At 31.8% G+C, this 18,488-nt stretch overlaps 1 protein-coding gene across 8 annotated transcripts in view; it reads left to right on the top strand.

The window, feature by feature from the left end:
* MYB (MYB proto-oncogene, transcription factor) overlaps positions 1 to 17,103 on the top strand; it is a 39,535-nt gene extending 22,432 nt beyond the window's left edge. For 2 of the 8 annotated variants that reach the window (XM_074187641.1, XM_074187640.1), the window contains exons 15-16: positions 536 to 637; positions 14,926 to 17,101. In XM_074187641.1, the coding sequence (XP_074043742.1) occupies positions 536 to 637; positions 14,926 to 15,042 (219 nt within the window). In that variant the 3' untranslated portion in view covers positions 15,043 to 17,101. Of the gene's footprint in view, positions 1 to 535; positions 638 to 14,925 lie in introns of all 8 variants that reach the window. The other 6 variants (XM_074187643.1, XM_074187642.1, XM_074187647.1 and 3 more) reach the window with 5 other exon arrangements.
* The last annotated feature ends 1,385 nt before the right edge of the window (positions 17,104 to 18,488 follow it).

Raw genomic sequence — 18,488 nt, forward strand, 5'->3', positions numbered from 1 at the left:
GAATTATATGCACAACATGCTTTTAAGCTTAATCTATATTTTTAACATTTTCTATATTACTTTTCTAAATTTAGAAAATCAACAGAACAATAGGGCAAGCCCTGATTTATAGAATTTGCTAATTTTGGATGTGTGAATGCTTCTACTGAAAATTTAACAATCAGCTCTCTTGAGCCAGAACAAGCTCCTCCAGCAGATCACTGGCAAGAATTAAATGGCAATAAGTAAATGTGCCATTTACTTTAGCTTAGAAACTCTTTATTAAAGAAATTTTATTGGAACTATTATACTGTGATATTTCCTATATTTATAAATCATACTGTGAGAGGATTTAGAACTGAAAAGGACATTATAGGATGAAAGCTAGTTCAGATTTCCATTTAGTTCATTAGGAAGATTTATTACAGATATATGCTTTTTCCAATAGAGTTCAGAGTGGGCCGTTTTAAAAAAATGCAAGAATTTTGTTTTTACATTCTAATTTCACTGCTTATTATCTAATCTGAAAAAAACGTATTTTTCTTATTCTTTTTAGAATCTTCTTACAAGTTCTGTTTTAATGATGCCAGTGTCAGAAGATGATGTTCTCAAAACGTTTACAGTACCTAGAAATAGATCCTTGGCTAGCCCTTTGCAGGTAATTTCTATTCTAGCATTGGTATCTTTTTATATTTTTACTATAAAACTTGTTAGCTAGTGTTTTTTTGCCTCATTTTAGATTTAGTGAAAAAATATCCTTGTTTGAAAAAAAACTAAATCTCAATAATATTTGTATAAGATAAGGCTGAATAACCATGGAGAACTAAAATCCACTCAAGTGAGTCCCACCAGGAAAAGGACTTGGCATAACTTAAGAGAGGACTTGAGAAAAAAGATTGTGTATTATATGTTGTTATCAATGTCTAGTTCCCAAACTTTTTGCCATGTTATAGAAATGAGTTGGCCTGTATAGTTTCCCCTTTGACAGTTCTTTTAAAACTTGCTCTTTTGCATACCTTTTTAAATACAGAGTTCATACACTTTAACATTCTGATTTCCAATAGAGTTTGAAATTAGCTAAATGGAAAATAATTCTAATATCTTTGACTCCCAAGGGAAAAGGAAAAAATCCATTCCCAATAAGATCTCTATGGCACACCTGTTGACAGCTTATACTGCCAGGTAGACTTTCCCCTCTAAGCCTGTATACTGTGATTCTCTTCTCTCCTCCAGTGACCAGCCATTATGTACAATGGAAATGCAAGTTACTCTGATAGTCTAAGAAAGAACTGATTAGGAAAAAAAACTTGCCAAAAAAAAATACAGATAATCTGAGTTGTTTTGTTTTTTTAAAAAAAATATAGATTAACGACTCTGACCTTGCCCACAACAATACCAGAACTTTTGTTTCCTTGGGACCTATTTTTTAAAAATAGCACTTTTAAAGACTCTTTGGACTTAGAAATAGTGGAAGAACAGAGGTTATGAAAAACAAGAAAGAATTAGGAGAGCTAATCTAGTATTTTGAAATTGAGTAATTTAGAACTCTATTTGAAATTTGAACATTATAGAATCTAACTTCTTTTTTTGTGGTACAATGTGAAAAAGGAAAAACATCTTTTAAACTCTCAACTTGAAATGGCACACTATTTTCTGACCCTTTTCACAATATTTCCCCATATGCCAAGTCCAAAATATCTTTCCTTCACTATCTGTTTTTCATTATATGCAATATTAATTAGTATTTTACTCCTTAGAAATTCATGTGGATTACAAGTAATGCTCTTTTAAAAATGTGAACACTTTTGAGAAGATGAAGGGGCCATCAGTAATTCATACACTAATATAAATTAGTTCTGTCAATACGCCTTTCTCCTTTCCCCCCAAAAAAATTTCAACAGTACTAAGGGAATGGAAATTTTGATCAAAGAAGAGGCTAGAAAATTTTAGAGCATGGACTATGTTTGGTGACAGTTCTGAATATATTGTTAACATTTGAAACTTAGAATAGAATTCATATTAGACTCCCATTAACTTGCTGAAAGGATTATTGGGAACTTAAAAAAAGCTAATGATAAATTTTCCCTATTTCATTATTTTGCCATAGACTTCCATTCACCAAGAAAGGAAGAGGAAAAATTTTTCTTTTTTCCACTTTCCTCCTGCATCGCATGGCACTCTGTTCCCAAGATGTAAAATATAGACTAATACTATTATAGGCTATCCACCTTATAGGTTGAATAGGTTTTCATGGGCTAGCTTGGGAAAATGATCATTATTTATATCCTTGTTTCTGTGGGGAAAAGGAATTGCTAGGTCAGTGAATTTTTTATATGCAAACAATTTAAACCAAGGATTTATCTGTATATCCTTAGATACTGTAATATGTCCAAATTCAAGTGTAAATAACTCTTAGGTTATCCACTTGGGGGTGGGGGGAGGAATTATCATTGCCACTGCTTCCTTCAATTATAGAAAATTGAGCTATTTTAAAAACATATTTTATTTATTTCATTAAACATTTTTCAATCCCATTTTAAAAAATTTAAAATTCATCTTTTAAAATTTTGACTTTCAAATTATCTTCCTCCCTTCTCTGCTCTTTGAAAAGGTAAGTAATATAATACTGATTATACAAGTGAAGTCATGCAAAACATTTCCTTATTAGCCATGTTGCAAAAGAAAACAAATAAAAAAGAAGAAAAATAAAGTGAAAAACATATGTTTTAATTTTCCCTTAGACTCCATCAGTTCTTTCTCTAGAAATAGCATTTTTCATTATGGGTCCCTTGGCATTGTTTAGGATCATTGTCTTGATCAGAGTAGCTAAGTCTTTCATAGTTGATCATTACTATAGTAATGCTATTACTGTGTAAAATGTTCTCTTGGTTCTTCTCACTTCACTTTGCAACAATTCATAGAAGACTTTTTGGAAATTATAATTTTTAGATGAGATTACTTTAAAATATTGTATAAAATTTAACCAGATTTTTAATATTTATAAAAAGCCATAAAGCATCCATAGATTACATTTAGTTTATGTTAAGAATATTGATAGGTTTTTCATAATATAGAAGTGTTTTCAATGTATTCTTAAATTTTAACTAATAGAAATTCCCATTTTTTAAGCCATTATTTTATTTGATCAAATCTGTTAGACTCAGATCTAAAATATTACATCTAGGACTGGAGTTAGTAAACTAGGGTCAGTTAGTTTATGTATACAAAGTTCAATGATTTGCCAGTTTATTTAATCAATGTAGACCCACCAACTGGGAAATTCAAATTCTTCTTAATCGAAAACAAAATCTAAGTAAATATATTTTTAGACTTGAGTTGTTTCATTTTATCTAGCCTAAATTATAGAATCCATATACTGATTAAATTGGATACCTGCCAAATCTTTCCTTTCCTTTTTTGCATATTTTCTTAGTGCTAAAAGCAATCCCAAATTCTTGTATGTTAAATATATGAAATTGCTTCAAGTAAATTCTTTGATAACTTTTAATTTTAGAAGTCTCCCATATCTATGTAAATCTACTTGTAATAAATTATCATAATATATTTTGTTTTAAACATAAATCACTTGTAAAAGCCCCAATTAAGCAGTTAGAATCTATCCATTTAACCCTCAACTTTACAGTCAAATTCCCTTCACATTGACTTATTAAAACACCATTTTGTTGTCAGGAGAACAGAGACTGTTTATTTAACTTGAGTATTGCATTATCATACAACTTGTAGAAATTTCTGTTTAAGAGACATCAGTATGGTTTCAAAGAGTTTTTATTTAATCAAGGACATAGAACTGATGCTTAATAAATGCTAGTTGACTGACTGACAAAGAATTCTCATTGGAATGAACTAAATTTAATTCCCAAAGATATTTTGAGGTTTCTTGAAAAGAAATCTTATAATTTCTCAAAACCAACAAATGCTTATTGAATTAAAATTAAGATATCAGTCACTGTTATGACATTACAATTAATTTTCAAATATATATCATACCTTCAAAAATTGTACTAAATACCTAAAAATCCCAACTGTTGCACACATTTTTATCAAGTCCTATACATATAAGTTGCATAGAGTAAAATAAAGCAAATGCTTCAAGAATAAAAGTTAAGGTTGTCATGAATGCTATTAAAGACACATCTCTTTTGACTACTTGTATTATTACATATGATTAATATGTTCATTGATTAGCTATATGATTATATATGATTATACCCCAATTTTGCCTGATTTACCCACATATCAGTCTTTTAGACAGTGGTAACATTTAAAAGCCAGGCAAAACGTTCATGTCAAGATTGAAATGGTGGGTGAAAGAATTCCTTTGTAGCACACACACACACACACACACACACACACACACACACACACACACACACACACACATGTAGGTAGATAAGTATGTGATAAATTTAGCAATACATGAACAAACATCCATAGAATTCATTGTTTTCCTCTTTTAAAAAAACTAAATTTGAAAGAAATAATGAATTTGATGAAGGTACCCAACTACCTTGTCATTAATTATTCTGCTTAAATGAATAACTTTCTAAAAAAATGATTAATGCATAAAATACAATTGGGCTTTTGAAAATTGCCTGCTATAATCTCAAACTGTGAAAGCTATCCTGGTATTTTATAATAAAAATATTATGAGAAATTTCTTAGACTTGAGTTTTTCATCTTCAGAATGCATGAGATGCATGCATTATACTACAAATTATGCATTCAGCCCTGGGGTCCCCCCTTTATTTGAATTGGAAAAGGGAGTATACAGTCATAAGATCATGTCATAATGTCTTGAATGTGTAGATAGAAAGAGGGTGTAGTTGGAATAAAGTCATTATGGAACAACTGACAAAAATCTAAATGCTGTGGTGGAAAAAGCATGGATTTGGAGTCAGAGAAATGTGAGTTTGAATCTCAGCTCTGCCATTTAACTAACTGTAAACTTGATCAAGTCACTTATCTTTCCTGGGACTTGCCTGCTGCAGAAGGGAGAGAGTTACATTTGGAATTAGGAAGATAATGGGTTTAAATTCTACCTCAGTAATTGCCATCTGTGTAGCCATGGGCAAGCCATAACATCTCTCAGACTAAGTTTCCTAATCTGTAAAATGGGGATTATAATGAGACTCATATCTTTGGATTGTGGTAAGGGTCAAATGAGAGACTATAAGTAAAGCACTGTGTAAACTGTAAAATACTAGATAAACATTTGCTTCCATTCTTCTTCTTCTTCTTACTTCTATAAATCCCATGATCCTAAGTTATACATGAACTTGTTTCACATAAGAAAAGGATGTACCATGTCTAGACATTTCTGTAAAGTGATGCCTTTGTCTCCATACTTTCCTTCCTTCATGCAAGGTTCCCATGAGAGGGCATCTAGGATTACCAGGGTAATTCATCTCTTTCAATGAGGAAGACATTGAACTAGTGTCATCTTTAGTCAAAGAGGAGAGTAGAACTGAATGTTTTTCAAATTTTTCCCTTCATAGAGAAAAAAAATATTTCTGATAATGTAAATAAAACTTTTAAAAATTAGAAATAAATGAATCATGTTAATGAAAACTTGTTTAGGTTTTTAAAAAATTATGGAGTTGGACATACTTAAGTTACAAATCTTCTGAACTATAGTTTTCTTCTAGTTTATTTTTTCTTATTTTCCTATTTAAACCTTAGTTTAAAAGATGTGTTCATATACATTTAACTCATTCACTTTCCTCTTTTTTTTTTGGTAACCACAGAATGACAGCCTTAAATTTGAATTTCCTGACTTGTTGGTTTGTCACAATGTTAACTTTTTAAAAACTGTTTATATAAAAATAGTTGGGAAATTTGCTTAAATTAAACATTTCACCCAAGAGTTTTAGAGTGCTACTGATGGCAGCAATAACCCTGCTTTACATTTTACTCATTTTTGGAATATTTATTGAATTATTCATCTTTATGTATTTATGCTATTTGTGTTTCTTATAGTTTACATATTTTTCAATGGTTTAGCAACCATTTAAACATTTTATAAAATTACAGAGAAAACTAGAATAGTATTCTTGGTAGCATATCATAGAAATATTCATAGGTAAATAGGGTTGAAAGATTGCTTCCTAGAATACAATAATAAAAGGTCATAAATTTTAGAGCTCAAATGAACTTTAGTGATTATAGGGCCCAATCCTTCATTTTAATGAAGTTAAATGAAAGTTAATGAAACTGAGACCAAGGTAAAACATCTTATCTAAAGCAAAAGAGAAATAAGTAGCAAAGCAGAGCATCAATAAGTAAGTCCAGCATTCTTTCCCCTACACCATTGCTTTACCAGTGACTCAGTAGCTTTTAATATATCAAGAGATTTCAATTTGGAAGAAACCTCTGATATTATCTAGTGTGATCCCTTCATTTTATAAATGAGAAAAATTCTTCAAGGTGGGGAAGTGATTTTTTCAGAATTCTCACCATGCATTCTTCATCCCTCTTTAAGTATTATGGAGCTCCTTTCCTGCAGCACATATAATTATCCTTAAAGACCCTAAAATATGATTTAGTCAACTCAGTGGATAAAATAGATTAAACCCATTTGAAAGTATTTTGGTTGATTGATTTTTTCATATTCCCATTGTTATATCAAGATAATCTGCCTAAGACATTGTGACATCTTTCATTCAGGTGATTTTAATTTCCTTTTTCTTTTCATCTAGGAGGCTCCCAGTTTTGGTCACTTGTTTCCACTTCACCTTACAAAAATTCACTTTGGCATCATTAATATTTCAGTGACCTTTGCCAATATGTGTTCTATATTAAGTGAGCATACTGTACCTTTTGAGTTTAATTAAGAGTGACTAATTAAGGAAGGAAAAGGGTTGGAGTTCAGTCAGGACACCCTGCTCCAAGCAAGCTTAACAAGACATGATGACTTGTTTTTTATTTAATGACACTTGGGGCAAATAAACATTCTGAGACTGAATATACCTCAGACCTGGCAAGATAGAACTGATTTAGCATAACTTGGACCTTGCATTCATTTTTCTTTATTAATTATACCCAACAAAGTGATTGGTGAAAGAACTTGCTACCTTTTTGAATAATGATGATACAAGCAATCAGAGAGGTGTGGTATTCTAGATTATGATCAAATTTTAGAAATAAAGGAATTGAAGCTGCTACCTCTGGAAGGCATCAAAGGCATTTGCCTTCATCCAGAAAAGATTTGGCTTAACCAGTGATTATTAAAACAGGATTGGATCAAAAGGAAATGAATTTATGAACTCATCAGCAGCTCTTTGTACTACTATTCTCCCTGAAAAACAGCAACAACAAACAAACAAAAACTTTGATTCCTTGTTTTTTTTTTCATGAACAGTGTAACAATTGGTCACTCTAGATTGGGCAGTATGGGGAATGAATTGCAGTGGAGTGTGTGGAGTGGTTAAGGAGAATTATACATGGGAACAATTAAAGAACTACTTTGCTAACTCATCAAGAAGAAATTTTGTCCCATGATTAGAAGTTTTTTAGCATCACCTATTCACTTGTAACTTATTCATGTTTGTAAATAACTGTTACTTGGAAATAAGATCCCAAATCTTAAGTTTCAAACCTTTTATTTGAGATGAGTTGAGTAGAACACGTAGCTAATCCATATTGTTACTTTTTTTCTTCTGACATAACTGCTCTTCCACCCACTACTATTTTTCATTTTGATTAACATTAGGATTGTTTAAGAGTACTTTGGGTTTCCAGAAAGTGGTAAAAATTGATTAGCTAGAGCTAACCATGAATCCAGGAAGATCTGGGTCCAAGTCCTACTTCTGACACAGCCTGACCCTGTGACTGTGGGAAAAACTTTCTTAACCAATCAGTTATCTTTGGGCAACCCTCAAAGGCTAAAAGTCACAGAGAAATTGCCAACATATGTAGAATGAGTTTCCTTACCAAGAGGTTCCCATACAATTGAAATCATAAGTCTTGTCTCTACCTGGCCTTTGATATATTCATATCGATATACATATCATCTCTTTATAACAGTCACAATTCAGTAGGATTTAAGGATAAGGAGGATGTGATTACTTAGATTATTGCTAATCCAAATTTTCAGCTGTCACTGGAGGACAGCTGTGTAGATATAACAACAATAAAACAACAATAATATAAATATAGGAGAATAAAAACAATTCATATTCTGGATGAGATTGTTAAAAAACCTAATTCTAGCAGGAAACTACTTTTGGACATAGTCTTCTTTTGTCTTTCTGTTCTGTTTTCTACATGGGGTCCAAGTATTTATTTAATGTACTTTACCAGGATATCCCAGTTAAAGCTTTGACAGATTGTTTACATTTCTCTCCTGCCCAGGGGCAGCTCAAGACATGTTACAGGATAAATGAGATGGTTTGGCTGCCAGGAGAAGGCTATACTAGTTAGATTATTAATGTAAAAATGAACTAAGGAGAATGACAACCTGGAAATTATACTATGGGTCAATAATTGGGGTGGCATTCATATCCAGAATTCTTTTCAATAATTCTAGCATAAGTAAACTGAAAACTTATCAGAAAAAGGAAAAATGGGAGCACATAAACATACATATATGGGGTGGTATTGAAAAATATCCTTTTACACACAAAGACTCCCTGCCTACAATCATTTCTAATCTGTCAGAACTCCCACTGATTTCTTGAAATGCAATATTGGGCCCCTAGGGCTTCAGGTTAAAAATGAGATCTGAAAGAAGAAAGCAAGACAGCGTCTGCCATGGTGTCATTTCAGTTGTTGAAATATGAATTTCTTATTCTGTAGTTAGATATTTAACCCTCTGCTCTTTCTTTAGTTCTTCTTCTTATTTGTTAAGGTAATAAACTTATCATCTTCACTCATTGTCACCATCTTGTCAGGAGAAACTATAGGATGTTCTAACATTGCATTCTCCTTCTCCCCACCCCACTCCACCACCAAAAAAGAACAACCCTCCCTCACATGTTCTTTATCATTGTTCCTTCACAAGGTGACTACTGTGATTTGTATGTCTTCATGTTTTATGCCAATACAGGGAGACTTACTAGGTTATCCTAAGGTTGAAGACTTTTTTTAGATTGATCTAATGTGTTCTTTTGAGTGTCAGAGTTGTAGGACACTGCCTTTTGTTGGAAGCATTGATACTTTAATTACTAAGGATTATGTTCAGCTTGGAATAAACTGATTATTGAGTAGTAAAAGGCCTATGAAATGTATATGATGTATATGTACAGATATGCTTGTGTTTATATTTGGTTCCTCGATAAAATTCTTAGAGGGGAAGTTATAGACCTGGAAGAATCATTAAATATTTTTGAATGATGGTTATCTAGAATGTATAGAAGTAGTATTTTAATTAAAAATAATTTCATGTAAACATCAATGGTACTAATAATTTTGGTAATTCTGAGATCTGCATTGTTATTAGAATTGAGCTTAATTTGGTTTAGAAAATCAACTCTCTGAGTATAAGATGGGATGATTTGGTTAGTTGGCAGTTTCTCTAAAATATATCTGTGGTTTTTAGTGGATAGTGAATTCCATATCATTTTAGCAGGGTGATAATTGTAGTCAAATTAACTAATTGGATCTTAGACTACATGAAGAGACTCATACATCTCATGAACAAGAAAGTGACAGTCACTCTTTATTTTGCCTTGGCCATATTCCATTTGTAGTATTTTGTTCAGTTCTGGATGCCAGAAGTAAGGGGAAAAATCATTCATAGACTGGAGACTATCCAGAGGAAGGATATCTGGATGGTAAAGGGCTTTGATCCAATGCCAAATGAGGATCTGTTGAAGGAATGGATGATGTTTAGCCAAGAGAAAAGTCATAAGACACACAATACTGTGTTAATATATTTGAAGTTTTCTTCTGTAGAAGAGGGATTTGAATTCTGTATGACCTCAGAGGGCAGAACTATGAGTCCTGGGAGGCTAATATAATTACTTGATTTACTATAGTGAATTCTGTCACCTTGGAGGTCTTTGTTATGAGATTGTATGCCTGTTTGTTTGTTATACTATGTTATACTAATACACTATTCTGTGAAGCAATTGGAAGATATGGCTTTTGAGGTTCCTTCTTAACCTGAAATTCTGTTATTTTGATTCTGTGTGATCATCCTGAAGAGATGTTATGATATATGACACTCTAGTGATACATGACACTATTAGCACTTTCTCTTCACCAAGAGAGAAAATGAAGTCCAAAATGAGTTAGTTCAAAACTATTGTTTTAAGAACAGTTAGTTTCTTGAGAGCATGGAATATGTAGTTTTCTTTGTTTGCTTTCTTTGTTTTTTTCCTTTCTTTGTAGCTTCAATCTTAGCACAGTACCTAGCACATAGTAATCACTTAATAAATTCTTGTTGATTTGACTTGAAAATTTTCCTTTAAGTACTATAATCATTTTTTTTTAGTTTTTTTGCAAGGCAAATGGGGTTTTAGTGGCTTGCCCAAGTCCACACAGCTAGATAATTAAGTGTCTGAGGCTGGATTTGAACACAGTTACTCCTGACTCCAGGGCTGGTGCTCTATCCACTGCACCACCTAGCCACCCCATCATCATTTTTTTTTATTAAGTACCTAGATCAATTCTACTCAGAAGGAATTTAAGGTCTAAGAGGAAAGGAAAACCCAGCCTTATGGAGTAATTTCCTTAGGATGCTTTTCAAGGGACTAAATGGTTCATTAGATAGCACTCACCCAGAGCCTGTCACATAGTAGGTGCTAAATGAATGTATAATTTTTTTAGGTTGTTTTTTTTTTTGCAGGGCAATGGGGTTAAGTGACTTGCCCAAGGCCACACAGCTAGGTAATTATTAAGTGTCTGAGGTCAGATTTGAATTCAGGTACTCTTGACTCCAGGGTTGGTGCTCTATCTACTGCATCACCTAGCCACCCCAATAAATGTATAATTGATTGGTTGAGTGACAGGTCTCTGGTTCTAGTGTAAGGAAGACCTGGATTCAATTCCAGGCTCAGATATTCACTAGTTATGTGATCCTGGACAAGTCTCTAACCTCTATATGCCTTAGTTTTCTCATTTTCCAAATAGGATAACAGTAGCTATCTTCCAAGGGTGTTATGAGAACCAAATGAGATCATATTTGTAGGCACTTTTAGCACAATGCCATAGTAGCCATTATTTAAATGCTTATTTTTTATACTTTTCAATTCAGGAAAAAGAATCTAACTCAAGGTTGTTTATTCACATAGCACAATGTAGATCTCATTGTGGGTAATTAACTTTACTCTTAAAGTGAATTTAAAAGTATTCTTTTCTAGAAAAGGAGGAAGTTGAACTAAGCAACTCCTAAGGTCCCTTCAACTCTGAATTTATGAACTACCAAATGATCATACAAGAATAGAGGTTTATATTTTTAAATTACTTGTGGCAAAATTATATTATTTTAATAATGTAAATACTTTGTTAGAAGAGATAGTTTAACTCAAATGAGTAAATTACTTATTTTATGTGTGTAAGGGAAGAGTCTCCATCTGTATTTGGGGGAATACTCAGTACGGAAAATCTCTCTACAAATACAAAATGACTTGTAACTTAGAGGAGTAGAGGTTATATTCACATAACTATTATATATATATATATATATATATATATATATATATATATATATATTAGAAGCAGGACCTTCAAGTAGGTCTTTCTCTCTCCAAAATTTCTCTAATCTCTATGTCTGACTTCCCCTGCTAAAAACATAGAAAAGAGAATGAATTGCCTTTTAAAAAGAAATCATGACCATCATAATTCTGAGTTTCTCATAGCAGACTATTTTATAAAGAGATGAAGCCTGAAATGGAAATTTAGATTTGATATATCTTTAAATATTCATTAGAAGCAACCTAGAAAGTGGGAAGCTCTTTTTAATTTTTAATGGTATTTTATTTTTCCCAATTAAATATAAAGACAATTTTTAACATTCTTTTAAATATTTCGAGTTCCAAGTTTTCTCCCTTCCTTCTTTCTTTGTTCTCTCCCTTTCTCCTTCCCCTACTCCTTCCTTAAGGTGGTAAGCAATTTGCTGTAGGTTATATTTGGCATGCAGTCATGTAAAATGAATTTCTATATTAGTTATGTTGTGAAAAAAGAAACAGATCAAAAGGAAAAAAAGCACAAAAAGTAAAAAATAGTATGCTTCAATTTGTTTTCAGACTCCATCATTTTTTCCTCTGGAGCAAGACAGAATTTTTCAACCTAAGTCCTTTAGAACTGTCTTGAATTATTGTATTACTGGGAATATCTAAATCATTCTCAGTTGATCATCAAAAAACAGTGCTACTACTGGGTACAGTAAGATTCTGTTCACTACAAGTTCTGTTTAAAAAAAATTCAGAAGATTCCAAAATATTGTAGCATGCATGCAACAGGCTCCATCTATATATTGCCCTCTTTCAACTAAACAACTAGGGGAAAAAATTCTTTTTGGTGAGTCATCTCAAAGAAAATTTATAACTATTCTGATGATTTCTTCAGGAGAACAACAAATATGACTTGGCACTGGATTCAGCACCTGACTTTGTCATTTTTAGTCCTTTCAAGATATATAGTGATCCAGAAAATGACTAGAGAATCTGCCTTGCTGTATAGCATTATAATTTATTGACTCTACTTCTAGAATAAAGCATAAACATTTCAAACCATATTATTTTCACTTGATATAAGACTATAGATCAGATCAGAATGAAAATTAAATGAGGAGACCAATTAATTTTTATATGCATTGAGCCTTATAAAAAGTCAGAAACTCAGAGTTGCTAAACTTTGGTCACCTTCCAGGTTAAATTTGAGCAGCTTAATTAGGAAATATTATTGTCAGACTAATATTCCTCACATTTTGCTACCATTATGTTATGGTTGCCCATTTCTTACAGTTTTTAATATACATTCTTGTACTTGATCCCACTTCTTTTACCTGTCCCATCCCATCTATGACATTCTATTCTCACCTTTCTTTTGACTATTCAGTTCAAGCTCCATATCCTCCAGAATGTTTTTCTAGTTATTCATCTCTCCATTCTTAAAATTCCTACCTTATTTTTTCTATGTATTAAGGTATTGTTATTATTTATTGTTTTACATTGTGGATTATAAAATCACTTGATTTCTATTTTAATTTCTATATTCATCAGTAAAATGGTGATAAAATAGTACCTAATTTCCAGGATTGTGAGAATCAAATGAGATGATCAGTGAAGCATTTTGCAAACTTAAGGTACTATATAAATAGCTATCATTATTAATATTTCTGTTACCATATTTTAAATTCATAGGATCATAATTCTATATTTGATTAGGACTTGAAAGGCTACTTACTCTGAACCCCTCATTTTCAGATGAGGAAACTAGGAAAAGTTATATAATTTACCCAGGAAAGTTATGTAATTTACCCAAAGATATACAGGTAGAAAAACTAAGTTTTCAAATTCCAAAGTTAGTTTGACTTTCTCTTTAGGATCAAGGAATTTTTCAAAAATATCCTAGCATATATATTTATAGGCTAGAATTAGTCTTTTCAAATGACTGATAATAATCTATAAATACTTGTGTGATCTTAGGCAAATCACTTCCCTTTCTGTGGGTCTCAGTTTTTCATCTGTAAAATAGAGATTATACTAGATGATTTCCAAGGTGGTTGTTTGTTTTTTCCCCTAATTTTAAATTCTACTATCCTTCCTACTATGGAGAGTGAAATTTGAGTGTCATGAATACTCTTCTGTTCTCAGCTAAGGTTTGTATTCGTTGATGCTAAGCAACACTGCAGATGTGAAACAAGTTGTGACTTCTGCTACATAATAAATAGTAACAGCTGTGCAATTAGATAACAAACTATGGTGGTAAAAATGAAGTCTAAATTAAACGAAAGAAAAGAAATAATGTATTTAGGTGTTACTAAATTCCAGCATGACTGCAAATTTTGCACTTCACACAGCTCAAGGAAATGATAAATTTGCCTAGTGAATAAATACATGTGCATCCTTTAATATCACCTGTCTGGAGTATCACTTGATTTCACTCTCCCAGATTATATAGTTTAGTACCAAAAAAAAAAAAAAAAAACAAAACTCCAATGCTCTCAAAAATCTTGAGTAATGGAAGCTTGATTGTTTTCTACATAAATTCTGGTGTGATTTCTACACTCTACACAAAAAAATCCTCTGTAACACACTATACACTATATACACACACACACTCACACACATATTTATATGTATATAGATGTTAGTTCCTTGCTGCAAAAAGAGTTCAACTGGATATTGCGGTATAGGGAAATAGAATATATGTATATAGGTATATGCAAGCTTGTATACATATATTCTCTCTATATATACAGACAGATGTTTATGTATATATGCTCATGCAAATATATGTATATGCACATATTCGCAATATATAATTTATTGAGTAGTTGGGTGGCACAGTGGATAGGGGGTCAGACTTGGAGTCAAGAAGACTTATCTTCAGGAGTTCAAATCTGGCCTTAGACACTTACTAACTAAATGACCCTGTGCAAATCATTTAAACTTGTTGGCTGTTTCATCCTATCAAGTGAACTAGAGAAGGAGATGGCAAATCACTCCAGTAACTTTGCAAAGAAAACCCCAAATAGGGTCACAAAGAGTTGTACATCACTGAAAAATGCCTAAACAATAATATTATGCATATATCTATAAATATAGATATGGATATATGTATCTATCAATTTATATAGACATATATCTATAATATATCATGATCTTTATATTTCTCTGATGTTTAAATTGGTTAAGAATGATTAAGTATATAAATCATGCATACCAAATCATCAGTAATTCACTTTCTCTTTAAAATATTGGATTGGTGACCTTGAGGAGAGGAAAAAATAAAGCTTTGTCATTTTCTTTTTTCATGCAGCATCTTAGTAATGCCTGGGAATCTGTGTCCTGTGGGAAGACAGAAGATCAAATGATGACCTCTGATCAGGGACGGAAATATATAAATGCATTCTCCACTCGGACTCTGGTCATGTGATACTCTTTCAGACAAGCATTATGGTTTTCAGAACACTTCAGAATGACTTGGGATTTACCATTCCTCTATGTGAAACTCTTCATAAATGGGAGAAGGACCTATTTTTGTTGTGGTACAACAGTTGGGAGCAGCACCAAGTGCATCTTTAGTCACTGAGCATATTCTTGTTGGATTTCACCCAACTAAAATAATTTTATATAAATGACAATTTTACCTAAATTATTAGGTAATAAATTATAATTGATTATTAAATATCTTAATGCAGAATTTTTTAAAAATTAAATGATTTTACCCCTGTATTTTTGAAGATCCAGCAGATCAGTATTGTTTTCCTGATGACTTGCTTTTGGAATTTTGTATAAAGAACAGGTACTCAAACATTTCTTTCTAAATCACTAAACAGAATGCATTGATATGAGACAAATCAATAAAAGCATTACTACTATTGTTAGTTTCATACAAAGGGAAAAACTAGTCAAAACTGTAAAGCGCTCATTGTGACCAAGTTTGAAGTACTCTGATTTTGTTACTGTACTAAACCTTATTTTGTGTGTTTTGTTTTGGTTAGCTTGCTTTAAAAATTATTACTGTATGAAACATAGTTTTATGAGAACAAATTATATTTTTATTCAGTAATTTAATTTTGTAAATGCCAAATGGATAACGTGTTTTGCTGCTATGGACTTTTAGCATATAGATATGCTGCTAGTGTAAAGGAGGCAGTAGAGCTTAATACAAAAAGAAAACAAACTTGGTTTTAGCTAATTGGCCTTGCCCTAGCATTTCTGATTTTTATTTTTATTTTTATTTTTTTATATTTACATACTTATTTTTCTTTTGTAATGCATTGGAAGTTTTTTTCCTTCTGGGAGATTCTGTGTTTGTTTGGTTTTTTTGTTGGTTTAAAAAGCATGTGTTGCACCTTTTATTTTTGGGAGATCTCTGTGTTGTTCATGTTGTCTGTTCTGTTTTGGTCAGTAAGTCAATCAACAAGAATTCATTAAGCACCTACCATATGCCAGACACTGTATTAAGTGCTGGGATATAAAGAAAGGCAAAACAAATACAAAACCTGCATCCTATCCTCAAGAGGCTCTCTTTTTCTTGGGGAAGACTAAGTGTACACAACTATATACAAGCAAAATAGGATAGGATTAAATTGGAGATAATCAATTGAGGGAAGGCACTGGATTAAGTGATATGGGCAAAGGCGTCTTGTTTCATGTTCAACCTAACTGTTCTTTAATTTAAATTTTAAATATCTGATTTGTAACCCCATTGTTTAAAAATGTATGGTTCTGAGTACTGCCATACTTAGCCCTCACATATTTGCAGCTATAGAGGTAGAACACTGGTATTGATAGCTAAGCCTGACTTTGCTGCCTTAATAACATTTAGTGCAGGCTTATCTGCACTTAACTTTTGATATGACAATGTACTTAACTGCCTTGTAGAAAAATAAAGTTGTGTCCCTATTTTACTTATCTTTGATTTTTCTCTCAATTTCTTCCTTAAATAATATATAGTATAAAAGAAACATAACTGCTCTATAGTATTTCCTTTTTAATGGGAGAGAAAATCAAAATGCTTTCTAAAAGTCTGATAATTTGTATAACACTTGAATAAGTTGTGTAGGACTCAAGCCTTATGATCATGAGACACCAAGACATAGGAAAGTTAAGAGTTCATGAAAGAAGAATAAGAACAAAATCATGGGCTATTAGAATTAGAAGGGACCTTAGGAATCATTTGACCCAGTCCTCTCATTTTGTGATTGAGAAAACTGGGATCCAGAGGGTGCAAATAACTTGATCTAGGTTATAGAGTTAGCTAATAACATATCCAGACACGTAATTGCACCTGCTGACTGCTAAACCATATTTATTGAACCATCTTTCCTTGTCCAAATTTCTCAATATTCTTGTCAATTATTGACATTCAATTTAAAGATCACATATTCCATTTTAAATTAAAATTCTTAGAATGGGTGACAATGTCTCTACACTTAGGATATTTGTCACAGTTAATGCATTAAAATTTTTTTGACATACTTCAATTTTACTATCTGATGCAATATTAATAAACAATCCTGCTATTTAATCCTGTATTTAAAAATATTTTTATTTCAAATTCATTTTAGTTCTTCTACATCCTAGACTTAAGTAGCTCATACAATATTACACATTAGTCAGATAATATGGAGTCAAAATCAACCATCATATAATAATTATTAAAATAAATATGAATGATAGCTATACAGAACAGAAACAAATGTATCTTTGCTCAGTATATTTCTTTACTATGAATACCTAAATTAATCAAAAGAAGTATAAGTTATCATTTCACATAAAATATGACATATAGATTTAAACTTATATGATAACACACAAAGAGAGATTATCAAGTATCTATCTGGCAAATGCATATGAAAATTTCACTAGCCCTTACTTCATATCTTTTTTTGTTCAACCTAATATCTCTAAAATGGGTACATATATAGTAAGATTAGTAAAATCAAAATTGTTTAGTAGTTACAGATGCTTATCTTCTGTGAATGGTTATTTGCAAGATTCACAGGTAAATCATAGGCTGTGAAACACTGACAGGACTCTAATTTATTCCCATGACTTCAGTTTATTAAGACTACACTAAAATACACATGGGTTAGATAAACATATTGTTGTTCAGTCATTTTTCACTCGTTTCTGACACTTCATGACTCCATTTGTGGTTTTCTTGGCAAAGATACTGGAATAATTTGCCATTTCCTTCTCCAAGATAAATATGTTCAGTATTTCAAAAGACCTCCTAGAAAGAGGTTTCATTGCTTCCTTGGTATTTTGCACTGGAAGGATGCCTTAGAGACCAAGTACAATCCTGTCCCTTTAAAGGTAAGTAAATTAAACTCCAGAGCTGTTGTCACTCACTCAATGTCTCTGAGTTAATGACGCTCATAATTCTTGGCTTCTATTCCAGAGCTCTTTCTATTACACCCACATGTCCAACTATTCCAATCTGTTCTAGTGATTAATAACTTTGACAATGAAAGATACTCACTAGGATGTTGAACTTAAAAATTTCAGTCAAAGATCTAAGGAGTTTTTCACAAATAAAAATGATTTAATTTAAGTTAGGAGAAAATGAGTTAATACAGCAAATTCATTTACAGTAAGTTTCTCTGTTAAAGATCGTATATCCAAAGTATGTGAGGAATCAGTTCCTTAATAGATAAATGACTAAATGGTATTAACAGGTAGTTTTCAAAGGAAGAACTATAAACTCAACAGCAATATGAAAAATGCTCCAAATTATTAATAATAAGACCAATTTAAATTAAAACAACTTTGCAGTTTTGCCACATAGCCCTTAGAATAACAAAGATGATGAAAAAGAAAATTGCCAAATGGGGCAGGGGATGCAGGAAAATAAAAGATATTAAAGTATGT

Source organism: Macrotis lagotis, chromosome 5 (genome assembly GCF_037893015.1).
Source record: "Macrotis lagotis isolate mMagLag1 chromosome 5, bilby.v1.9.chrom.fasta, whole genome shotgun sequence".
NCBI lineage: Eukaryota > Metazoa > Chordata > Mammalia > Peramelemorphia > Peramelidae > Macrotis > Macrotis lagotis.